Genomic DNA, 26105 nt, shown 5'->3' on the forward strand with positions numbered 1-26105 from the left:
CTAATTTAGTAGCAATAATAAAATATATAAAACTGTGTAAACAGAGTGTACCTGAATATGGACTGTTCCATTATAAGTGGGTTCTGAGACACGTAGCATTTCATTGCTCTGGGATATCCACTGGCTTTCTTCTTGTTCAGCGTCTCCTCTCACACATGGAATGGCCTCCAGCAACCAACCATTCCACTCACCAGGGGATGCTTTCATTAACTGTTTAGTTAACTTGGTTTTGACAAACATAATATGAATACTGCTTGCCAATTTCTTTATTTTCAGTAAAATAGAGAGCTTTTCCACTGCACTGAGCCTTTTGAGATTTGAAATTCATTCTTCTTGTAACAAATTAGTTTGAGTCACTGACAAGCCTTGAGTACCTTCTTAATAAAATAATTGTACTGTCGATTTTGCAATTAATGTATCAGTCTGGCTGGGCACAAAATCACGATCCACTCAAGCAGGAACAAACTTTATTTTTTAAACTGCTGCGCCAAAGACCCATATGCTGGGGGGGGGGGGACTGCTGACCAACACACCTGGCATTCTCCCAGACCCCAACAGGAAGTCCCTCCTCTGGAATGCCCTCCTACTGCACTTCACCAAACAATTGAAACTCTCCAGGTGTCCCTTAGCAGGCCAAGGAGGACAGCAGGTGTCTAATATCCATAAGAATGCAGATCTTATCATAATCATATCATATCAATTGCTTTCTGGCTTCACCTATCAACCAAAAATGCCATGCATCATACTACTTGGCTATGGCTCTTAGCAATTAGACTTCAGGTTTAACCACTTTTGTTTTACCTTTGTTATAATTTTAAAAAGACAAATTATTGTAAATGTTAAATCTGTAGTGTGGTTTGATTCTAGAAACAAAATCTTTCTATTGTTCTATAATAATTTGAAGCTGAGAATATTTTTTAAAATTTATGTTCATCAGTATAGAAAATTAATTTTTGGAATATTTTTCCACCTAGTTTCTTAAATTTTAAATGTCTGCATCATATATATATATATATATATATATATATATATATATATATATATATATATATATATACACACACACACACAAACACATATAGTAGATACATAAAATTATATAGATATATAGATACTATATATATATATCTATGATAATGACATTGATATATAGACATAGACAGTTTTCTAATTACCACCTCATAATCACATTCGTGCATTTATCTTTACTAATCAGAAGACTGAAAGAAAATCTTTTTAAGTGCATTTGCATTTACTTCATTTGCTACTGCATTTATTGCAATTAATAAAAGTAGTGCAACCAGCTTTTATTGATCATCCTTTTGATTCCAGGCTGCTGAGTACTCAATAAACCAGAATTCTTAGACATACAAGACAACACTCCTTTTAAGCTGATGTTCCAGTGTTGGAGACAAACATGTCAACTGTGACTCAGTGAGCAGCAGAGCTTCTAAGGAGGAGAATAAGCCAGGAGAGTGGAGGCTTCCTGAGGGCAGGAAGTGCCCTTCCAGTTTAGCAAGATCTGGGGGGCCCAGAGAGCCAGCACTGAAGCCACCAAGCATTCTATGCATAGGGGCTCCTACAGACAGACTACTGAAGCAGTCCATAGAAATGCACTCAGGTTAGAAGTTCTGCTGACAGATGTATGCTGGGGACAGGTGGGTGTGGTTGTGTTCATCTGTATTCTGAGTACATGAGGCAGAGTGCTCCAGGTGGGCAGGCTATCTGGCATTTCTGTAGTTGTGCCAGGATATCCCTGTGACTTGAGTCTGGCCCTTGCAGAAGCAGCATAAGCATACATAGTGACTTGCCATCACCAGAATGCTAAGAGGCTTAGGAGATGTGGCCATGGCTAATAGGGAGGACAAAGAGGACATGGGGACCAGGGCTCAGAAGGAATCAGCAGGAGGCAGAGGGAAGGCAGGTGGATAGCACAGAGGAGGTGGGGAGAGGATTCAGCTACTACACAGACCAGTCTGAGAAGGTGGAAAGTCAGCAGGAGGTGGGTTAAGATGCAATGGCTGACCCTGAACAAGGACACCTGGGGCGCAGGGCAGTGGGAGTGGCTGGCAGAACTGAAGCAGCAGGCACCATCTCTCTTCTCCACTTGGCAGCTGCATATCAGACCTGGTCCATCTGTGACTTCCAGGTCTACTTAGTCCTCCTTCCATGTAAATGTGTTCTTTCACTCTCAAACAAACAGATTAAATTTGCCACGAGAAAAGTTCCTCATCTAGAACCAAACCTTCTGCCTTTCAGGCCATGAGGCCAACACTATGTCCCCGAATGTGAGGCCCAAAAGCAAGCGTCCATGCTCTGCACCCACTGAATGGAAGCCCCACCTGGGAGGAACCTGGAGGAGGCAGAGCTGGGCTGATACAGGGCTCTCAGCAGCCCCACCTCCCTGGGACTTGAGGCAAGTGAATCTACATCCAAGTGGCAGCAATGGAGGCTCAGTGGCAAAGTGGCTCTCTGGGTTTGGTTGCTGGATGGAGCAACATGATTTCAATTTATTTGGAAATAAACAATCAGCCAACCTTAATTCTATATATGACATAGTCATATTTGTGTTTTAAGAAACTGGAGAAAATGAAGTTCCCAGATGTTAATGAGGCAGAGTCCATTGAGAGAGGCTTGAGGCAGGGGATTATTAGAAGCAAATTTCTTTATGGCGTCCCCAGGGCTGTGCCAGGAAGGGGCAGAAGTGGTACAGCATCAGAGTAGTGTGGGGGACTATGGAAGAGAAAGACAGAGGACATGGGTGCCTACTATTCCTAGCATTCATAACCAGAAGCATGTCTCATATTTGAAATAGGGAACCCAGAAATGAAGATGTGGAGGAAAGGAAACTGGAATTAGGTGAAGCTTTAAAAGACCAGCAGCTCAAGAGGCCTGGCAAAAACAGGGAAGAGAAGGTCTCCAGACTCTGATAAACCCAGGTTTGGGGAGATGTGTGCAGGGGACCTCTGTATGATCTAACTGGTAAAGGAAAGGAATTGAGAGAACTAAAAAAAAAAAAAAATTCCCAACAAATGCAGGCATCAAAGGCAAGCATGAAAGGAACGTTTAGAAAACAAGCTGCCTGTGAGGATGGAGGCCCATTGATAGGATGACTTCCAACCCAGAGAAGCAATTCTGCCTGGGAGAGGCCCTGGCTGGGAACAGACCCTCCCAAGACCAAGGCCCAGCACCTGCAGGGCTGAGGACAGACAACAAGTGAAGCCAGAGGTGAATGCTGCTGGGTCATGTGATCAGACAGCTTCCTGCCAATCAAGATGGGGCTGAAGCAAAGGCCTTCATGTGGCAAGACACAAATAACTCAGGGACCAGGACCTGGGACTGTGAGGGAGCGAGAAGGGCATTGTAGGTGCTAAGAGAGGCACCTGGGTAAGAAGACAGAAGGTAGATTTGTGTTGCACTAAAAAGGTGAAAGAAAACCACAGGGGCTTGCAAGCAAGTTCTGAGGTGCACAACTTGGTTTTCTATGTAGATGCCCCTCCCTGTACTCTGGGGTCACTCCTGCTGCCACACCTGGGGGTGTGGGCACTTCTCACTGAGCTGGGACCAACCACAGAAGCCAGGAAGGGAGAAGACTCTTGTCAGGGCACTGCATGGGCCCTGCAAGGATGACTGGAGAGACCTTCCAGCTGTCCTGACCGGGGCCTCGGGAAGCCATTCATCAGTCAGGGAATACTTATAAAGGGGAGACTCAAGCACGCTCACACAGCTCTACCCCCCAGTCTTGGAGCTTTGCTGGGAGATAATTTGTTTTTTTATATTTTACAGATGTATTTGGTAACATAAGAAGTTCCCAATGTTTATTGGGAATATAATCATATGTCCAAGTTAGGTCAGACTTTAACGACTTCTCTCTCCAAATTCAAGGTTGACTGGGCTTTGAAAATAAGTAAAATTTTTATGTTAATTTTGCTGCCCTCTAAACTGGAAGGGAGTTGCCCTTCCCTGAGTCACTCCAACATGTGTCTGTGTTAGCTCCTGCCCAGGCTTTTCTGAATGACAGTTGCCACACACGACCCCATTTGCAGGTGTTTCCAGGAAAAAGCATCCCAGCCTCTATGTTAAAAAGGGTTTCCTTGCTGTTGAATTTAACATCAGACCAAAGATAGACTTTTACCACTCAAAGAGAGCAGGGGAAATCCAATCTCCTTCTAAATGTAGTCAAAGCCAGTGCAGTATTTATCAGGGGGAAGAAGAACGAAGGGAGGCCCACCATGTTGGGCTGTCAGACACAGGAGCTCATGTGCTCAGTGCAGGTGGGAAGCAACATTGGTCATCAGGCATCCCCAAAAAAGATAAGAGAAAGAAGAGACACAGGCGATCTTTCCTGGCAGATATTAAGCTTCTTCCATCTCATTCTAAATACAGAGCTCAAAATACACCTAGTATTTTGAGGATTGGAAAGACTATCTTGCCATGATCATGCAAAAGAAATGTAGTTATGCAATAAAGTTGAGCCAATTGTTTGCCTTTTCAAGAAAAAGGGATGACTGGCCTTGGTGGCATTTGGTGTCTATTGCTATACCAACTTAGGGATGAAAAGTCCTGAAGAGATGAGGAGAACTGGCCCTTCCTAGTTTCTTTTGCAGTCCCAATGTCTAACTCTGCAGAGGTTGAATGTACTCCTGGATGTGTAGATAATCATATTGCTCATAAATCAACTCTTCACACCTTAAATTAAGCCATGATTGACTTTGGAGAAAATGTCCTCTCATATTAAATAGCCTTTTGTCTTGGCATCTAGGAACCAGAACTGTGTACTGGGCACTGTAAGTAGGGGCTAGGAGCAAGCAGTCAAGGCCCTGTGCTCCCTGGGGCTGGCTGGGGTGGACACCAGTGGTCAGAGAAGATCCAAAAGTACAGCCAGTGAGCTGGATGCTCTCAGACAGCTGAATGTGCTGCCACCATAGAGCAGGATGGCACTCAAGACTGATGAGGCACAGTGGCCCTTAGGGATCCCTGGTGACCAGAGAGGCCCAGGCTGTGCTCTGTGCAGAAGACCCAGCATCCGGCTGCAGATTATGCTTTCCTCTCTGATGTGAAGTGACCGGCTGATAGCAGGGTACATATCCATGAGATGCCATGGACACTCAGGAGGTAAAAACGAAACTGTGAACCTGTTGCTGGGGACCATCCTCTCTGTGCTCTGCCTAATTGCTGGAAAACTGAGGTTCAGTGGCTCCCCTTTCTGGGGCTCCATTTCTCCAAGAAGAAAATGAGTGACTGCATGTGCTGATGGCTGAGCATTCCTCAGACACCACTCTGCACTTTGTGAATGACATGTCACTATAGCATCAGGCAACACAGTGCAGTGATGAGTCTCAGACATGCTTCTTAAAGGAAAAATTTGTTTCTTAATTGTTTGCCTAAAGAGACTGTTGTACTTCCAAAAAATAAAAAAATACATAAAACTTCAATAAATGTTAAAGCAAAATACCTTTCATTTATATAGTGAGTCTGAAAAAATTCACTGTGCAATAGTTCAACCGGTCGTTTTTAACAAAAGCATTCTCATTACCTCAATTTTATTGCCAAAAAATGAAAAAAGGAGGAAATTGTAGATGCATAAGAAAAATCCACTTTTAATAATGCTGAGTCGTGTTCCTATATGAAGTACAAGAATTTATAATCAGATTGTACAATCAGAGGGCCAGATATAATTTCTATAGGCCCAATTATTGCTGATTCTTATTTCAAACACTATGAATATTCTTGGGAATTATTTCCACCCCCTTGAAAGACGTTTAAGCCATTAGCTCATGTAGCATTCAACTACCTGCCAAGCATTTTATTAGTCTCTCCAAGCACACAAAGTAAGCCTCAAGGTTCCTGTTGAAAAAATTGCAGGTTCTGAATGATAGAAAATAGTCTTAAGTTACTTTAAGAGAACGTTCAAGGTAAAGCTGTAGAAAGACTGAGAAAGCCTTGGAGAAAACAAGAAAAAAGGAAGAAACCAACTGTCCCCAAGATTCTGGGGGAGGGGTATTTTTAAAGTAAGTGAATACTCAGTGCATCCTGGAGCTAGGTAGTGACCAGTGTCCATTTGTCCTATAAGACCACAAAGGCTGAAGGGAATAAGTGAGCTGGGCAGAGCCACCAAACTGGTGAGTAAAGAAACTGGCTTCAGCCTTCCAGGTCTTGCTCCAATGCCTCCACCCACATTCTGTCTGAGTCCTGACCTGTCTTCCCTGGGACCATGTCTATAGAGGCTGCTGCAGCAAAAGCCTCAACATTTGTAGAGTTCACTGTGAAGATTGCAATTCCGCCTTCTCTCTTTGTTCAGATACTTGGCAGTAGATGTTTCTGGCTGTTCCCATTAATCTGGATGAGACACTCTGAAATTAAGCCCTCCTCAATGGCAATACATCGAGTATTGCTGACTGATTCAACTAAGAGAACTTGGCACATGGCGGAGGGCACTGAGAGATCAATTCTGTGACCTCTTCAGCTGTGTGGGCAAAGGGAGTCTTAAACCAACTGAATGCTGTTTGCTCAGGATCACTAGGCAATGCTGGGAAAAAGTGGATCTGGGGCGAGCAGTTTGCACCCCTCAGAACCCACACCGAGCCTGGAGAGGTTGAATTCAGGCTCTCTGTATGCAGTTTCTAGTTGATTGTCTGCATCTCCCTGCCAAGCCATCGTGACTCAGTGCTACAGATGCTCCCATGGAATAGAGAAACAACTCTTTGGTTTCTCTGTGAACCTTTTGAGGTGATACCAACGAAGCCTTCATAGGCAGCAGGCCCAGGATTGAGACAGGACTTAGCAGAGCCCGACCAGACCCACCCTTTGCATCGAACACCTGGCAAAGGGAACGGTCGGCCGCCCTTCACAATGGACACCACCATGGCAGAGACCTGACGTCACCAGAAATCAGTGGAGGGGACAGCTTCATTGAAACTGGAGTCTGCAGGTGTGTGACCCCCGTGCCCCTCCTCTCCACACAGCGGGAAAATCTCAAGGGCCCCCCACCCAGCTCTCCCGTGAGCATGATTGTCAGACCGAGTGAGTCAGGAGTGGAGCATGATCCCTGGCTACCGCTCCCACCAGCACTGAAAATCAAGGTCTCTGGTGCCAGCTCCCATGGGCATGGCTACCGGAGGGCAGGCAGAATAATCTAACAGTTCCCAGCCCCCGTGCTCCACAACCTTAGGGGCTGGGGGAATGGCAAACAGAGAGAGTGTGCCCAGTCATTCAAGAAAATAGGGGTCCTGGGAGCGGCAGACCAGGCGTGTAGTCAGTTTTGTGGTGAACGTCATCAGTGGGAGGGGCCTGGCTGGAGGAAAAGCGGGGACATGACTGGAGTCCAGGAAAGGCTCTGGGTGCCCAGAATTGGATAGCTGACCAATGGGAGAGGAGAAGCCAACTCACAGGGATTGGTTCCTGTGTATTGAGAGGAGAAGCATGGCCCGGTGGGCACAGCTCCACCTATTGGAAGAGAAGTTAATCGAACTGTAACACTGCATTATAAAATTTTTTTATTTTTATATTTATATTTTTATTTTTTTGTCTTTTCATTTCTTTTCAATTTCCTTATTCCCCTTTTCTTGAATTCTACCTGTTTACTCTCATTCTCTTTAGCAACTTCTTCCCTTCCCTTCTAATACCTTTCCTCCCAAGCATTATGATGCTGCTTATACATAATTTACTAAATGTGTATAGGTAAATGTTCTGAGGTGTTATATAGTGCTATCAATTGCCCAGCTACCCCCAAATACTCCAGACTTTTCTCCTGATTGCTCTCATCAGTAGAGCAATCTTCCAAGGTTGACAAGATATACCAACCTCTATACCATCACATCACTCGACCTAAACATAAGTCCCAAGACCAAACCTCAGATCGCTATATGCCATCAGAATCCATATGCATTTTACAAAACAAATGAATCTGCTTTAAAGTGCATTAAAATTCATCATCTCTAGTCATAGTCTCCCATCACAAAAGAGAGACTCTGGAGATACACAAAACCAAAATAAATTTGTAGGAGTAAACAGTAACTCAGCAGTCAAACTGAACTGGAAGTAACATGAGCAGCATAAAAAAGCAATGAAGAAAAGGAGTACAAACAATGCAGGACAGCCTAAATCTACAGGAGAACCTAGAGGCATCAGAAAAATGGTCAAATAAAGAACTCAAGAAACACCTTATACAGATGGAATGGAATCTTATAGAGGACATGAGACAGAAAATTCAAATAATGAAAGAACACATTTAAAACGAATTACATAAACAGATTCAAGAAGCAAATAAACAACTTTCCAGGAGATAAAGATTATTTAAAAAATCAAACAATAATCCTACAAATGAAGGAAACTATGAACCAAATTAAAAACTCAAACAAGAGTATCAGTAGCAGAGTGGAGCAAATAGAAGTCAGAATGTCACACAATGAAGACAAAATATATCATCTTGAAAAGAGTCTAGCCAACCCAGAAAAGGCTGGTAAGAAACCATGAGAAAAACATCCAAGAGATATGGGATAACATAAAAAAAACAAACTTAGGAGTCATCAGGATAGAGGAAGATATAAAGGACCAAACCAAGGGAATGAGCAATCTGTTGAATGAAATAATTTTAGAAAACTTTTCAGATATAAAAAAGGAAATAGATGTACAAATTCTAGATGCATACAGGACACCGGGCGACATCAACAGCAAACAAACCATAGAGATAGAACTTGAAACTGCTTTATTGTGTCAAGTTTCAAAGAGCTAGCACAAACCGTGTTTGATTTAGAGTTCCAAATACATGTATCTGTATAGGAGAAAACAGAGTGAAACCTCAAAATGAAAACGGTTACTGCAAACGAATGGTTTAACCTAGAAGAACGAAATTTGGTGAGCCAAGTGGGATTGGTGTACTGATCATTACCTGAAAGTATCATCAAGATTGCGTGAAAAAGTGTTTGCTGAGATTTCAGGCAACTCGTAGTTTTTTGGAAGCTTGGCAACCCCTTTCCATGAAAGTGATTCTCGCCAGTCTCTGCTTAGGGCGACATCAACAGCAAACAAACCATAGAGATAGAACTTGAAACTGCTTTATTGTGTCAAGTTTCAAAGAGCTAGCACAAACCGTGTTTGATTTAGAGTTCCAAATATATGTATCCGTATAGGAGAAAACAGAGTGAAACCTCAAAATAAAAACGGTTACTGCAAACGAACGGTTTAACCTAGAAGAACGAAATTTGGTGAGCCAAGTGGTTTTGGTGTACTGATCATTACCTGAAAGTATCATCAAGATTGCTTGAAAAAGTGTTTGCTGAGATTTCAGGCAACTCGTAGTTTTTTGAATGCTTGGCAACCCCTTTCCATGAAAGAGATCTCGCCAGTCTCTGCTTAGGGCGACATCAACAGCAAACAAACCATAGAGATAGAACTTGAAATTGCTTTATTGTGTCAAGTTTTAACGAGCTAGCACAAACCGTGTTTGATTTAGAGTTCCAAATACATGTATCCGTATAGGAGAAAACAGAGTGAAACCTCAAAATGTAAACGGTTACTGCAAACGAACGGTTTAACCTAGAAGAACGAAATTTGGTGAGCCAAGTGGGATTGGTGTACTGATCATTACCTGAAAGTATCATCAAGATTGGGTGAAAAAGTGTTTTGTAAGCCAAGTGGGACTGGTGTACTGATCATTACCTGAAAGTATCATCAAGATTGAGTAAAAAAACATTTGCTGAGATTCCAGGAGATTCGTAGTTTTTTGGAAGCTGGGCAAGCCCTTTCAATGAAAGTGATTTTCGCCAGTCTTTGCTTTGGGCTACATCAATAGCAAACAAACCATAGAGATAGAAGTTGGAACTACTTTATTGTGCCATGTTTCAAAGAGCTAGCACAAACCGTGTTTGATTTAGAGTTCCAACTGCATGTATCCATAAAGGAGAAAACAGAGTGAAACCTCAAAATGAAAACGGTTACTGCAAACGAACGGTTTAACCTAGAAGAATGAAATTTGGTGAGCAAAATGAAACTGGTGTACTGATCATTACCTGAAAGTATCATCAAGATTGGGTGAAAAAACATTTGCTGAGATTCCAGGAGATTCGTAGTTTTTTGGAAGCTGGGCAAGCCCTTTCAATGAAAGTGATTTTCACCAGTCTCTGCTTTGGGCTACATCAATAGCAAACAAACCATAGAGATAGAACTTGGAACTACTATTTGTGCAAAGTTTCATCGAGATAGCAGAAACCGTGTTTGATTTAGAGTTCCAACTACATGTATCCATATAGGAGAAAACAGAGTGAAACCTCAAAATGAAAACGGTTACTGCAAACGAACGATTTAACCTAGAAGAACGAAATTTGGTGAGCCAAGTGGGACTGGTGTACTGATCATAAACTTCCTGAGCTCTTCAGTTCCTTGAATATCCCCCAGCAATGCAGTGAGGTCTCCCAAACAACTGCTAAATTCATTCGCATTTTCAAGTGTGCCTTGGTCCTCAAGACTCAGGCTATTCCTTTCTAGAAGGATATTGTCAGAATGTGGCTTCTCCTCTTGGTCCAGAGGACCAATGGAGGCCAGAAGCTGGTGGATTTTAGGGATGTCTAAAGGGAGTAGTGGAGGATCCTGGTTCTCTATGGCAATTTGGTAGGCATCCAGTGGCTCTGAGAGCATGGTGTTAATCTCACACAAATTCTTAATCTCTGTTTGTTCCTGGCTTTGATTTGGAGGCAATGCCAAGAAATCAGTAGAACTCTGGACTGGAGTTATTGTGGAAATGTCCCCAAGTTCAGTTTGTGAGTTTTTCTCAGTTATTTGGCTTTTTCTGTTATTGCAGATGTATGAGAATTCTGGAGGCTGTGGCAGACAAAATGTCTGACTTGGAGGTTGCAATCCCAAGGAAGCCTCCATCCCTAGGGAAGTTTCCATCCCTGCAAAGGAATCAAGGACGATGGTAAGTAGGATGCTCCCCCTTCCCAGCTCCACACCTTTCAGGGGAACCACCAACTGTGGAGAAAGCATTTCTTTTAGCTCTTTTTAAGGACCACTGACAGATATCTGTTCAGAGTTGCATATTAGTTACAGGTGATCCCTTGAAGTCTTACTTTTGGGCTGGTTCATCACCATGGCAGCATGGGTTTCCGGTAGAGCACTTGTCTCCTCTGTGGGAAACCCAGAAAAACTCTTTCATGAAGTCTCTCACTCTCATATAGGGGCCTCTCAACTCTCTCCACTCTCCCCAGAATGTAAGAACACTTAACACCATGACCTAGGAGAGGGTGGAGCTGATGCTCATGAGATCAATGTGAATGGTCGGGGGTTTTGGACTCCTGCTTTGGACAGCATCTCTACATAAGCATATTTTTTTTCCAATAGAACTACAAGTTTGGAAAGCTTATGCAACTCATCAAACGTATATATTGCTGCAAGGGGATTCAAGCACTATTTTATAGTTCTTCTGATGTAAAAGGATTGTATAATCATTAATAGGTAAGAAATAGTAACAATATTAATTTTCTCATTGTACCAATAAAAACTTTTAGCCAAATGAGAAAGCAAATTGAGAAATCAGGAAGGTCATGTATCATATCATGTATCATATTTCCGTTTTAATCATTCTTGAACTAACATTATCTCTTCAATGTCCTCACGTAGCAATATCATAGACATGATCTGAACTCTTGTGAAAGATTTCATCACACTCTGTTACAGCTTTCCTTTTCCCTGCAAAGTTCCTCCACTTGTGTTTTTGGGATATCCATCCTGGTGTTCCCCATGCAAAGTTAACCAGAGGAGGAAAGGAGGACTTGATTCAGTCTTAAAATCATTCACTCAATCAAAATATACTATTTACACACAAGTATTAAAATTGTATAACATAAACACAAGCAGGGAGTTCAACATAGCAACAACAACATTAAAAATACCCTGCTATCTAGTGTAGACTACAGCATGGTTTTCTGTGTGTATAAACTCTTCTTTTCATCAAGGAATAACACCCACCTTACTTGAGGTAAACTTTCCCTTTTCCACCTGAAATTTCATTTTGAGAATCTAATTTTGATGTTATAAAATATTGTAATACATCATACTGAGTAGCGCAAATGGCTCTCACCAGTATGGGTGGATATCATCCAATCCACTGGATAGCGCGTCTGGACCTCGCCCCAGCGCACCAGGCAGAACGGAAAAGTGTCTCCGTGGGCCCGCACTTGTTCTGTAAATAGAGGAGGCTGAGATTTGGCTCCTGAGACCCCAGAAGCTGGAAGGAGGTGGGTGGAGGCCTAGCCCCAGACTGACAATAAATACACTAAGAAAGAACTAGCTTTCCCGTTATGAGAAACCTGCCTGGTAAGAAACAGCCTAAGGAAGGGTTCAGAAGTATTACCGAGACATGAATGGCTAATGGATGCCAGGGAAGTATCGGGGTCCCTTCTCTCTTTCATTTGTTCATCATGCATTGGTCGAAGGCCTGAGGAGGAAAAACAGTCTCCCTGCAACGGCCTCAGCCCCTGAGCCCAAGCACCAGCTAAATCCATCACTGGCTGGAACTTGTTTTCTCAACTGAGGACACTGGACTCAGAGAAGAGACTGCATAAAAGCAGCAGGCTTTGCTAGAAATGTCGGACTTCCTCTCTGGGGTCCTGTGTGACCACTTGGGAAATGGCAGTAAGACTGGTGAAGACCTAAGAGGCACTTACAATAAGGAGAAAGACTCGCAGAGGGCCTCCCCCCCTGCAGGAAAGCTCAGAAAATACAGGATTTATTAACTGCCTACTATGTGCCCTGCCCTGTTGGCCACCATCCCTAGGGGGACATATGAATCACAGTAATGAATTAGAACCTCATTAAATTAGACAAGTCGGGGGTCTGGCCTATCTGCATTAATGAAGATCTGATTTATTATCTTTAAAGAAATGCAGTTTTATTACTTTCAAGTATTGATTCATATCAAGTGCCAACAAGCATTGCCAAGTGGAGGTCCTGATGGCCCTGCCTTTAACGAAAAGATAAGATTAATTTGTAATTAACAGCATCCATTTGCATGGAAACAATTAATGGGCTAAAGCCCTCATAAAAACAGTGCAATCTATTAACTAGATTAATAATGCCCCCCTTAGAATCTATGATAACTTATTAGTTTTTTCCAGAAAAGGCAAAGGTCAGATTTCCAGGGGCTTGAGTGCTGTTGCTGAGCCCAGAGAAAATTATAAAGATGTCCAAGCTTGTTTTCAGGATCCCTGTCTCCCTTATCTCTCTTTCCTTCTCAGTTTCTTTCAGCAGGCCCTTATTAAAGGCAACTGAAAAAAAATTTAAAGAAAAAAGTAGAGAATGACCCTTGACCTCAAGGAGATTCCAGGATGGCTAGGAAGACAAGATGCTCACACGTTAAAAGATTAGGGAGAAATCCAAGCACTAGAACAAGGCAATGTGTAACTATTAAGTAAATTCCAACTGCAGGAAACTAGTTGTGCCAGGCACTGTGGGAAATCCTTGAAATTGTATTTGTTAATTCATAACAAATGAATTTTGTTCATGAAATTTGTCCAAGCAGCCATTACAACTCCCTTTCCCATTCTACAAATGAAAAAGCAGAGGTACTGATTGCTCTGTATCTTGCCTACAGTCACACAGCTGATAAGACCTGAGGTTGTCCTGCAATACCTGGATATTGCCCTCCTAAAAAAATGATTCTACAATGAACCACATCCCCAAGTCCTCACACCACTGTGTAGATAGCTCCTCTTGAATTTGGGCTTTTTCTCTGGCTCAGTTTTGACCAACTGCAGAGGTAATGCCTGACTTCTGTGGCTAGATCATAGGACACCCCACAGCATCTGCCCAAGCATGCTGCAAGGAATCCCAACACTGTCAAATGCAGAGGCTGTGTGAAGAAAGATGTCTGAACAATTCTCACCTACTCTAAACATCTCCGCTGAGATATCAGACATTTGAATAAAGACTCCATCTGGACAGAAGCCCAGTTGAACCTTTAGTTGACTCCAATACCAGTTGCCAGGTGACTACAAGCACAAGAAAGATCCCCACCAAAACCTACCACAGCCTATCTGAGCCCAGCCAATCCATAGAATCATTATTTTGTATAATTCTGTGCAATAGATAACCAGAACTATCTGATAAGATGCTAATGCAGAGTTAAAAGCTTAGCCACCATGCCATACCAGCTGTTAGGTATGTAGACCACCATTGTTGAGGACATGTGTCTTCCCACCTTATCCTTCATTCTTCCCTCAATTGAATAGCATCAAACAGGCCTCCTTCTTTATTCTGATCCCAGTGCTCTGAGAATGGTGTTCATTTTGTGTGTAGCCTCAGCTTCCACAGACGAGCATCCGAGAGATAAGTGCCAAAACATTGAACAGAGGACAGAATGTGCATGTCTCTAAGACCCATTTTCATTCCCTACTTGTAACTGATGGCATGAAGTTCTACCCTGAGTAATGCATTCAACCTTCTGCCTTTCTGGTGTGAGTGCTGTGTCCTGGTCTCTGCTTTTAAGCTCATGTGTCCCTCCTCCAATGCTCGTTTGCCTCTCTAGATCCATGAAGTTTGTGCTCTTGAGCTCTGCAGGTGCCTAATTTTATTTGGGAGCTAGGTAGATATCTCTCTGAATTCAAGTGAATTGTCTAGCATCTGACCAACTCCTGGATATTGGTCTACATTGGTCAATCTCCCAACAATGAGTTCTTCCCTAAGTAAAACACTTGTGACCTATTCTAACTTTGGGGTCCTCTTGCCCCAATATTCCCAACAAAACAAGCTGAGATTCATATGCAACAAGGGGGACAAATGACTACAGCTACTCAAAAGGTGACATTGCTTAAGACTACCACCAGGAAAGTGTGTTATGCAGAGTCAAAGTCTGTTACTAATAAAACAAAGCTCTTGTTATAAAATTGCTAACAGCCTTACATTGTGGGATAAATAAATTTCATGAGCTTCTTTTCAAAACCCCCCAAATCCCCAAACCTCTCACCAAATCAGATGATTTCATCTGCCATATATATGGCTGGACACTTCCATAATTGTGTGCATCCTTGAGATGTTACTTAGGATCCCTTTCATAACTAGGAAATAAACTGGGCTTCAATTGGAGGATGAGGCCATCACAAAAGAAAGAAAACTTCTCTCCTCTTTCTCTCAGCTGTCCACACTGCCCAACCCTGTGGGCTCCAAAAGAAACCCCTAGATGAGAAATTTGCCTCCCAGAAAGCACGGGACAAGCAAGTACACATCACAAGTGAAGGTATCTTTCTGGAGACAACCCTGCCTCTGGCAGAGCCCACTAAGGAGAATAACATGGCAGTCCTCAGGATCCCCAATCTGGAGGCAATACCCTCATGAAAACCTGGACTGTCTCATTTTCTGACTTTGTGAATTGGAACAAGTTTCTTAACCACTAAGGCTAGTACCCTCCTCTGTAAAATGGAATGGTCGGTATTTATTGCAAAAATTAGATGAGAAAATACTTTCAAAACTCGTATACATAATAGTAAGATGTATCTATTATCATTAGATATATCTATTACTGGTTTTCATATATTTGAGTCAACTTATAAGTTTTCAATATTTGACTTCAAATCATAGCTCCAAACTTAATTTATGTGACTAGAATAAGTTGGTTTTGTATATTATATTGTATTAAATTCTCACAAAACCACTATCTCACAACTGGATTTTTTATAATGAAACATGGAGAAGTGCAGTAACTTGTATTATCATCCCAAGTGTGGAAGTTAAGAATCTGTAGTTTATAATAAGCAATGATTTGGCCAAAGTGGCAAAACTCCTTGAAAAGTGAAAGCCAGCTTTAAACTCTGTCTTGAAACTTGAAATTGACCACCATGACCTTTGGAATATAATGATTCATCTGGGCTTATGCAGGCACTTGCTCAAGCAGCCACTTTCTACCCAGCCATAGAAGAAATATAACATCAGGAGGGTAAAAAAGTACCCAGGCCTTCTTCTGAAGAGGTCATAATCTAGCATAAGACACAAGGGAAATATAAACATTAACATTATTTTTAAATGAATACAAAAAATTGTGTGTCAAGATTAAGAACTATAGGAGCTCTAAAACAAGAAGAGAGGATAACACCTGGGAGACAAATGTGGTAAACTGTGGCAGGGTCTCCCCAGGAATGGATGGGACCACCCACTTTTGAAGAAATACATCAGCCCAACCAATGAATACGTGGGCATGAGAATTTGGGGTGTCACAAGGGAAGCACTCCCCAGAGCCTACATGCAGAAAGAGTTCTTATAAGGGAACTGGTAGAATGTGTTTTATTCATTTTCTTCTCCCTGGTCTTCATTTTTTGAGCCACTGTTCCACTCTGAAGATGTAGCCTACAGAGACACAGCAGAGTTACATTTCTCTTCAATGAGGGTCTACTTCCAAGTTTATCCCCCCCCCACACACTACCCCTTTATCTTGGACACAATTCCAAGACGTTTATATGAGGATCATTGGAGGGATCCTCCAGAGGACAGAAACAAGACAGGAAGGAATCAAACTAAGAAACAAGGGCTCCAACCCACAATTGAGTCTTATCAGCCAGCAAGCCTGCTGCCCTCTTCAGATCTCAGGGATTCCTCTCCAAAATGCCCAAACTAAGAGAGGATTGACGCTGTCCACTAGCAATGTAACACCATGGAGACATCCCACGCCATTCACATTTGAGTCAACTTGGGACCTTAAGCTGGGATGTGTCCATTAAACACTGATAAAATAAAGAATGGAAAAGTTAGAAGAATGGAAGGAAGAAGGGAGTCTCAAATGGTTAGTGGACTAATCAGCAAGGATGTCCTTATTGACCAACTGTGCTTCTCCAGCACATCACAGGGCACTGTTGAAAGACAGGAAAAAGAACATAATCCAGATAGAGGCAAGACAATGTCAACAGGTGTTCACCTAGTAGAACCAATAAAGACCAAAATAACATAACACTTAACTAGTCATAAGTGTAAGAAGTAGATGCTTGGAAAGCAAATGTGGTAGTGAGTGGATTGAAAAGGAGTGGTCAACCTGAGTGGCTTGAAGGTTACCTAGGATAAATGATGGAGGAAGGTTTCCAAGGTGAAGGGAACAGTTTGGATGAAGGCCAGGAGATCAGTATAAAAAAAACCACACGTCCAGAACATTCTGGGTACCGTATTGCTAACATGTCTAGTTCACATCACAAATACGGATGGACACACACACACACACACACACACACACACAACCCTCGGGACCACTCAAGGCACAAGGGATTTGGAGACTTCCTCTCTAGCAGCTCCCGGGTCAGGGCCAGTCCTGAGGACCTAAGAGGGTGAGAAACCATGTAGACCATCTAGACCTCTTACCCCTTCCAGAAAGCCCTGGAATGCCAACAACCTGGATTCTGCTCCAACATCCCAGAGAAGGGGTGACACAAGGTCACCCTTATCCACTCTTGATAGAAAGTTTATTCTGTAAGAACTTAAATCATTCTCACAAAATGTGATCACATTCATCCTTATTGTGAATGTGCCTCTCAGTTTCCCCATGTCCTCTCCTCTCTGTGGACTCTTCCAGGACACCACAGGACTCCCTAAGGGTGCTGGGGGCATTGTCCTCCTGGGAGGACCTATGCTGGTGGCTTCTGCTCTCTCTCTCTCTCTCTCAGCACAGTGCCCAGAGTCAGGCTACTACTTCCTTCCAGAATCCAGGCCCCTGCACCTTGACCACTAAAGAAAGCCCATCTGAGGCTCCACCCTAATCATATAGTGCGTGTTTTTGGACATTAAATGGCAGCAACTGTCGTGAGAAATGTCAAGTTGAAGAACACCGGAGACCCCACCCACAACTACTCGCCTTCTCTCCCTATTGACACAATCCTTTGAAAGCTGTGGGAAGTAGGAAATTGCTCACTCTCTTTTAATCAAGGACACTCTTTAAGATGCTTAAGTACAATACTATTTAAAAATGGGCAGTTTTATATAAAGGAAAGAAGAAAAATATAGCAGGAATGTACAGTATATCAGATTGAATTAGTTTTTCATGCCACAACATGTAAACAAATCTGTTTAATTAGAACACCTTGTTTTAATTGCATTCTGAGCAATTTTTCAATGATGAGGAGGAAATAAGATAGTGGGGAAAGGATTCTAAACTTCCTCAGGCACCCTCTGGAGATTTTCTGTACTCCCTCTGATGACCTAGGCTCCAAGAGTGTTCCTTTGTGTTCTCCAAAAGTGTCCCTTGTACCCCCTCTTTGTATTCACCCCATTTCTCCAGCTGCCTTCAAAGTAAGGACCTCCATTTGCAGAGGTTTCAGCAGATTTTATGCACAGAGGTGAAATGAGATAAGGTCTCTGTCATGAAGAAAGCTGGGGACCCCTCAAAAATGGGGGGACCTGGACCTGAAAAGTCTACCAGTCTCCAGCCAACAGAGAGGAGCAAGCCCTGGACCTGAGTCAGACACCTTGTTCACCATAGCACTGAGGGCAGCTCCCCTGCTCGGGTTTCTGCCTCCTCCTGAGGCAAGTTCAATTTTTGCAGGTAAGAGCCTCATGGAGAGCCCCTGATGGCCCCACAATGGGATTGTGACCTACGTATCAGACTTATGTTCTGACCTATGTATCAAACCTATGTTGCATACATACCCACCTTTGCAGAGAGGCCTAAATGACAGGATCTGGGAAGGGTTTATAGAAGGCAGCTTGTTGCCCCTCACCCCATTCAGAGCCCAGAGGATGCCCTGAGCTCCCCCCACATTCCTGCATTGGTTCTCTCCTCTCCATTGTGAACCCTCTTACATGCACCTACTCTTTCCTCCTCACCCCCACCATAGCACTCACACCTGCAGGAGTATGTTTGTATTTTTGGTTTCTGGTCGGTTTCCTAACAAGCAGAAGATTTAGCTTTTAATCCATCTGTTGGGTGCAAAGCATAATATATTCTGGGAGTGGATTAGGGGACTAAATTTGGGAAATGTGTTGTCAAAATGTGGGTTTTCAATGCAAGCTTGTTGATGAGGGTGTCATTTGGTGTCTGAAGGCCTTTTTGGAGTCGCTGTAAGAAGAGGGTTGAGGACGAGGAGAGCAACAGGTGTGCAGAACTCATCCTCCTCAGAAGGGTGGAGGTGGAAATGTTTCTTTGGGGGATTCCCAATCACTGCTTTCTGGGCTCTCCTCTTCCTCTTGCTTCCTCTCTCCTATTGCAGGACCCCTCCATAGTACCACCCTCCACACACTGACTTATAATTAGTCACACATAGAAGTGACAGCTACTAATAAAACATGAATCTTTCTTGCATACGTGCATTTCAGTGACAATGAATGCCTTATGTTCTCATGTGGTGGAACTGTGGGCATCAACCAACATTTAGAGATGATGTTGGAAAGGAGAGATGGACTCCCATCTCACAGACAAAAAAAAAAAAAAAAAACAAGTGCCCGCTGGACCTATCACTCATGTAACCCCCAAGATCAGCTTGGCCATTAGGACACAGGTTCCCTCTTGAGTCTGGAAGTGATCAAAAAGGCTGCAGATTATCTTCTTTCTGGAAATATTCACTGTAATATTCACCTGAAACCTAGGACCAGATGGAGGCCATAGGAGGGGGTACCTAGAATTCAGGAGTCAGCTGCATACATGGGAACAGAAAAGCAAAAGCCATAAAATGACAGGGTAAGCTGGTAGATGAAACTGAGGATGTGCAAACAGTGGAATCATTACTTACCCTTCCAGGTGGGGCTGGAGCATCACAGAAAAACATCATGCATCTCAGAGAAAGTTGATAATAATGAAGAAAGCTGTCCAAAGCATCTTGATTGGTCAGACTCCAGTAGATTGTCTGCAGCAAGGGAACATTTATGGCCTCTCAGAAAGGCTGACCACCATGGTCTGGGCATAGACCGACTGTGCAAAGTAGAGAAGACTGACCCTCCCTCAATACAACAATAGATCAAAATGATGACAGCCTCCTTAGTATACATTTGATACAACAGCTTGGGGTGCAATCTTCCCATCAGACTTCTCTGCCCTTTTCACAGCTGACTTGAAGAAGATGAGACTGAAACCTTCTCTGAATGCAGCCTTTGCTTGTAGCTGACCACACTATCTTCCATCAGTGAAGCACCAAGTATTACCATCCCCTGCCCTGCTCTAGGCAAATGCTAATGCACTAGAGCATATGAAAAGCACAGTCTTTGGCTTTAGGAAACTCACAGTTCACATGGGACTGGGGTGGGAACTTCACCTAGAACATAGAGAGCAGCTCCAAACAGCCAGGAGTAGGGGGAAGGCCAGAGTGGAATGTGGGTACTAGTAAAGTTAAGTGAAAAAGAGCAGGATCATCTAATAGGAAGTTGCAGGCACTGAAGAAAGACCCCACTCCTCCCAATACCAGTGCATAGACCTTGCTTTGGAGCAGACAGCTTTCATGAGTCCCATGCTAATTAAAACCTCCAAAACTATCCACCAGAATTATCTTCTTCTCCCACTTCTTCTTAGTGTGTCTCAATAGGACCCAGAAATAGAGCTTGTCTGTATTGCCTCATGGACTAATATCAGCGAACCCAATTTTGCTTCCTCATGGTCATATCTGGGCAGCAAAGGAAATGGTTTAGGGTTTCATATTCAGAAAATAAAAAAATGGTACTACCGTGCCTGAGTGGAGATATGATAGATGACAGGAGAGGAAACACTAATGCTAATGGTGGGACTGAGACTGCCAATGGGACTTGATGCAATCACTGGACAGGAGAGAATCATAATAATGTAATGAATGTCCCAACTGGGGTAAGGAATACCAGAAGTAAAAGCCGGAAAAGCTTCACCAGTTCCATTGGTGGTTTCCATATCACTGTCCTTTCTCCTTTTCTCCCCTGCATTATCTGTTTTTACTCATATGGATTATTACCATCAGCACATAAACATGCCATTATGTTTTCCACTAAATAAAAGGCTTCTTGACCTCATATCTCTTTCTGGCTATTGACCTATTTCTTTATTCACCTTGAACAGACCTTCCCAAAGGGTCATCTACACTCCAAAATTCCTTTCCTTTCTTTCTCACTTGAACCCAACTCAATTCACCTTCCACCCACACCTCTCAACCTGAAATGTTCTTACCATGAGCCCTAGTGATGTCCACATTTCTGTATTTACCTGCCAATTCCCAGTCTTCATCATATCTGACCTATGACCTACCAGCAGGATTCCACAATGTCATTTACCTCCCAGGATTCCTCTTTCTCTCCTCTCTCCTCTCTCCTCTCTCCTCTCTCTTCTCTTCTCTTCTCTTCTCTTCTCTTCTCTTCTCTCTCTCTCTCTCTCTCTCTCTCTCTCTCTCTCTCTCTCTCTCTCTCTCTCTCTCTCCCACTCTAAATAACTCCTCAATTTTCTTTTCTTCCAACACTCATCTCCTGGCTGATATGAATAGAATCAAAGACTCTAAATACTGCCATGGGCTAATGAATCCCAAATTTATCTCTCCAGTCTAGATTTTTCCCCTGAATTTGAGATGCATGTCTCAGACTCCTATGTGACAATCTCCACTTGAGTGTCTGTGTCCTCTCAAATACATGTCCAAAATTGAAAACCTAACTTTTTGTTGCCTTAATCCTTCTCCACCAGCAACATTTCCCAACTCAGCCACTCAGGCCAAATATGTTGACTCCTCTTTTTCTCTCATATCCCATATCTCATCTGCCACTTGATTCTGTTGATTCTACCTTCAAAACACATGAGCTCCACCATCACCTTCCAAGAACAGTGGACCATTATTTCCTCTCTACATTGCTCACACAGCCTCTCTTGCCTCTTTAGGGGTGTTCTTAGCACAGAGCTCTAGCAGGTGCTTTGAAAGGTACTTCTTTTCATTTAATATAAGAATCCTGTCATGCATATGTTTGAAACCTTCCATTGACTCCCTATTTCACAGAAGCACTCACAATGTTCTATGAGATCATCTCTCCCCATGGCCTCTCTGACCTCAACTCCTGTTACTCTTCCCCTCACCACCCTCTCCAGTTACATTTTCCTTCTTGCTGCTCTTCAAATACACTCTGCATACCTTAGGGTCTTTATTCTGGAGTTATTGTGTCTAGGATATCCTATCCCACAGCTTGCTTGACTCACTTAAGCATTCCTTTCCAGTCTCAGCTCTCACTTTGTCAGGGAGGACCGCTGACCACCTTATTTAATCCTGCCACCTGCCTGCCTCCATATCCATCTTGCTCAGTCCTCTTATTTTCCTTTGCATTCTTTCATAATATACATCAAAATACTAAATCATTTATTTGTCTTTATGGGCATCTTCCCCTACTAGGATATAGGCTCTACACAGGTAAGAATCTTTGCTTCGTTCTCATCTTTAGCCCAAGTGCCTATAGAAGTGCCTGGTACACTGGTGCTTAATAAATATTTTACAGATTCCCTTGTTAACCACTCATACATAGCCTGCTTCACTCACTTCTCCAAGCTAAGGTCTCTGTGATGCTGTTCTTTAAGACAACAAGTGTCTGAACATCTGAAAAGAATGCTTACAACAGCTACAACAACGCATGTATTGCTTGCAAGTTATGCCACCTACCAAGCACATGAGCAGGGCTCGAAGTGTACCAGATGCCATGGTAAACTCTTCACAAGAAATATCTTTTTAAATTTTTTATTCTTTCTGTAAGATAATATGGTAAAATGCATAATACGGATAAAAAATATTTCACTCCCATCTCATTTGCAGCATCCATACTTTGGGTCCCCTGTATGAGTGAGGTGTACTTTTTCTCTTCTCCCATTTCCTTTGAATATGGCTAATGATGTATGAGTGGAAATGAAAGCATCAAGTTCCAAACCTAGGCTCTGGAAGCTCTCACATATTTCCTCCAGCTGTCTAGCACTTCTGCCATCCTCTTGAAAAGAACATGGCTCACTGGATCTGGAGCAAAATGCCATGTGGATCAGAGCCACCTCAGCAACACCTAGCCTAGATCAGACACCCTTGCTGATCCTCAACCATAGGAGTGGTGAAAGTGATGGTTGTTTTAAGCTTTGAGATGGTTTACTATATAGCAATGGTTAGGTCTTCTATTTTAAAGATGAAAAAAAATGAGCCTGAGAAAAATCAAGTCGTCCTCCCGAGATCTCAGAGTTGCTGAATGGTGAAACCAGGGCCTAATTCACACCTTCTGACCCCAGAGCCCTGCACTAACTGATAGGCACACCCACCAGCTCTGGGCTTGCCTTCCTTTGCTCTTCTGTAGCACACATTTCCTGGATATGCTCTGAATGTCTCTCCAAATGTATTTATTTATTCATTCATTTGTTCACCCATATTTCTGAACACTAAAAAAGTCAATTGAGTATCACAATGTGCCAGTAGTTTTAAAGTTGCAGGAAATGCTGAGCTAGAATCTGAGCTAGATAAACAAAAATGTAGCAGAAAAGAAGGAAACCCAGGGAGTTTGGCTGGAGAAAGCCATGCTCAAATGAAATGGAGGACAATGAAAAAAATGACAGTGCTGGTGACAATTGCTGAAAGATTCCAAGGAAATAGACTCTGGTGTGGCTTGAAGCACCCAGATTTAGAGAAAGAAGCAAGCTTGAGATGGCTGGTCAGTTTTTACCTGGGTGCTCGTGGAGCACCATCTTCCTTCCTCACAGATACTCCTAACATTCATGACCTTTTGCTTCTTTCTCCTCTTGGAGTAGATAAGAAAACCTAATATTATTAGTTACTGCCACTCAAGGTTAAAAATAGACAAGCCATTTTCAGGCTTCATCAAAACAATATCATGATGAGTCACTTATTTTTTAGGATTATGAATATCCAGAAAATATTAAAACCTTCTCAAAAGAGTGAGGTAATTCTCATTGCAAGTGAACATGATTCCTTATAAAATTTTTGGCTTGCCTGGTGCTATGTGGTTAATAGGTGGCATCATTAAAATGAGAGCCAGAGCCTTGGAGAACGAGAAGGAACAGGGATGGAGAAGAGGGACAGGTCATTCTCTGACCTTGGTTAAGTTAGTTAGCTTTCCTGAATCCCTGTTGCTCTATTCATCAATTAAAAGTGAGAATAATTCATAAGGCGGTGGTGATGGTGAGTTAAGTTAAAAAATAAAAGATCTCACAAGGTGTTTGGCACCTATCTGGAAGTAGAAAGAAAGCATCATCCATTCAGTAAATATTCAGTGAATGATTCCACATGTGCCAGGTTCTGTGCCCTCTGCGGGAATGCAGAGGTGCCTAAAATTCTCTCCCTCGTGGAGTTAAGAAAATAGTAAGAGGGACGGACAAGTAAAATTGGCAGATACAACACAGTGAGCCATGTGCTATGTGCAAGGGAAAGATGAATTCTCACTGATTTGCAGTTTCTGATTCACAGTTCCCAAACCTGAAACCTTTGTCAAAACCTCAGAAGAGGTTTCAAATGGTAATGCAAAAAACATTTCATCCCTGTAACAAGATGAGAAGGACCCATTCCCAGCACCCTGATGAAGCTGACATCCAACCCAGAGGGAAATGGCCCTGCACTATAAAAGCCCAATGAAATACACTGAACCTCATCCAACCAAGACCTATGGCTGTCTCCGTTCTGTGTTAATCCCACTCAGACATTGAATGTTTGCTTCACAGCCTCATGTAATCCTCATAACATTCCTAGAAAATGAGAGCTATTATTTATCCCTTTTTCACAGATTAATGAACCGGTGCTGAGAGAAATTCAGTAACTTCTCCAAGGTCACACAGGTGGGAATTGACAGCTAGGAACCCACAGGACTGGGACTTAAATCCAGGAGCTCTTAAGCAGTTAGGGTCCTTCCTTCTTAATAGGTCTGTCTGATAAGGCAAAAGACCCAGCAGACATTGTGCAGGGTGCTCTTGCAGACCTAAGTCTATTTATGATTGCTCAGTTACCAAGAACCACAGGACCAAATTGGGGTTATAAACATAAGAGCTGTGGACAATCTGTGCAGCGTGAGTTATTAGGAAAGACTGTGAAATAGAGGTAGGACTTCAGTTCGTGCCTGGGTGGAGCATAAAAGCAGCATCCACTCTGTAATTCTTTTGATATAGATGCATGTTCTGTGCACTGAGCTGCAGTTTATTTCTTATTCATCTGCCTTTGTTCTCTTTCTTAGAACATCTTAGATGCATAAAGAAAGAAAACAACTGAGCTTGCTCTATTACTGTAATTACAGCATGACACAGTGGTGATTGGAGAGTAAACCACCTCAGGGGCTGTGGAAAGGAGAGACAAATGCCAAGGGAGCTACCCATGTCTGTAGGAGGGCAGGTCACAGGCCTTGCAGACAAGGAAAGAAACTTTTCATGATACAGGATTCTTGTCTTCTCGCGGAGTTCAGAAAATAGTAAGAGGGACAGACAAGTAAAATTGGCAGATACAACACAATGAGCCATGTGTTAGATACTTCTCGTGATGCAGGATTTAGAAAGCCCAGGATCACCCTTAGACTCGGCATTAGTTCATGATTCTATCTGCTTCACCCTCCCGCTAGGAATGATTCTCTTCTTCTCTGACTTCCCATAATAGATTAACTAGGCCTCTTTGGGGCCTCTGGTCCTTTTCATTTTGTATAGAATTATGTATGTGCTACTTACTTCTTTGCCCAACTTTAATCTCTGTGAAAACAGGGCTCTGTTTTGAGGTATCTTTGGCTCTCTCACAGCCCTACTGTAGCACATGTGCCCATGATACAGTTCATAAATGTTTATTGAGTGTTGAAGATACAGTTTCATTCCCCGAGGGGGAAAAAAAAAACAAATCTCCCACAACACACTGGCTTCCTTCAAGGGTCTGGATGAGAACAAGGAAATTCCATACAGTTTACATGAATATCTGGTCCTTGGAAAATTCTGTTTTTCTAAGATCTGATGTGGAAGACCATCTCAGGTTTAGCTGATGAAGACCATAGGTGAGACCTGAGAGGAACGTCAACTATTCAGATGGGAGACAAAGATGCAGGTTGCAGCCCTGGGGGCTCCCCACTCCTCTCCCTGCCACTGCGTATTCCCAGCCTCTCCTCCCCTTTCAAAATCACCATCATCTTCTGCCCTGACCACCACCTCAGGAAAGGTCCTCATCGCTGTGTCCTCCAGTATTTGAGAAAACCCTGACCCCAGTCAT

General features: G+C 42.8%; 2 protein-coding genes across 3 annotated transcripts in view; both read left to right on the plus strand.

The window, feature by feature from the left end:
- Positions 1 to 26105, plus strand: part of LOC144372125 (voltage-gated potassium channel KCNC4-like) — a 52375-nt gene that overhangs the window by 23122 nt on the left and 3148 nt on the right. The window contains exon 2 of one of the 2 annotated variants that reach the window (XR_013432181.1): positions 10799 to 10915. Coding sequence is in view for 1 of the 2 variants with exons in the window: in XM_078035536.1 (XP_077891662.1) it covers positions 2260 to 2292 (33 nt within the window). In the remaining variant the exon portion in view is untranslated. Of the gene's footprint in view, positions 1 to 2259; positions 2548 to 10798; positions 10916 to 26105 lie in introns of those variants that run through there. The other variant, XM_078035536.1, reaches the window with a different exon arrangement.
- LOC144371896 (mitotic checkpoint serine/threonine-protein kinase BUB1-like) overlaps positions 11338 to 26105 on the plus strand; it is a 551680-nt gene continuing 536912 nt past the window's right edge. Inside the window, exon 1 of the mRNA XM_078035200.1 lies at positions 11338 to 11451. The gene's annotated coding sequence lies outside the window, so the exon portion shown is untranslated. The remainder of the gene's footprint in view (positions 11452 to 26105) is intronic.

This window comes from Ictidomys tridecemlineatus, chromosome Y (genome assembly GCF_052094955.1).
Source record: "Ictidomys tridecemlineatus isolate mIctTri1 chromosome Y, mIctTri1.hap1, whole genome shotgun sequence".
Taxonomy (NCBI): domain Eukaryota; kingdom Metazoa; phylum Chordata; class Mammalia; order Rodentia; family Sciuridae; genus Ictidomys; species Ictidomys tridecemlineatus.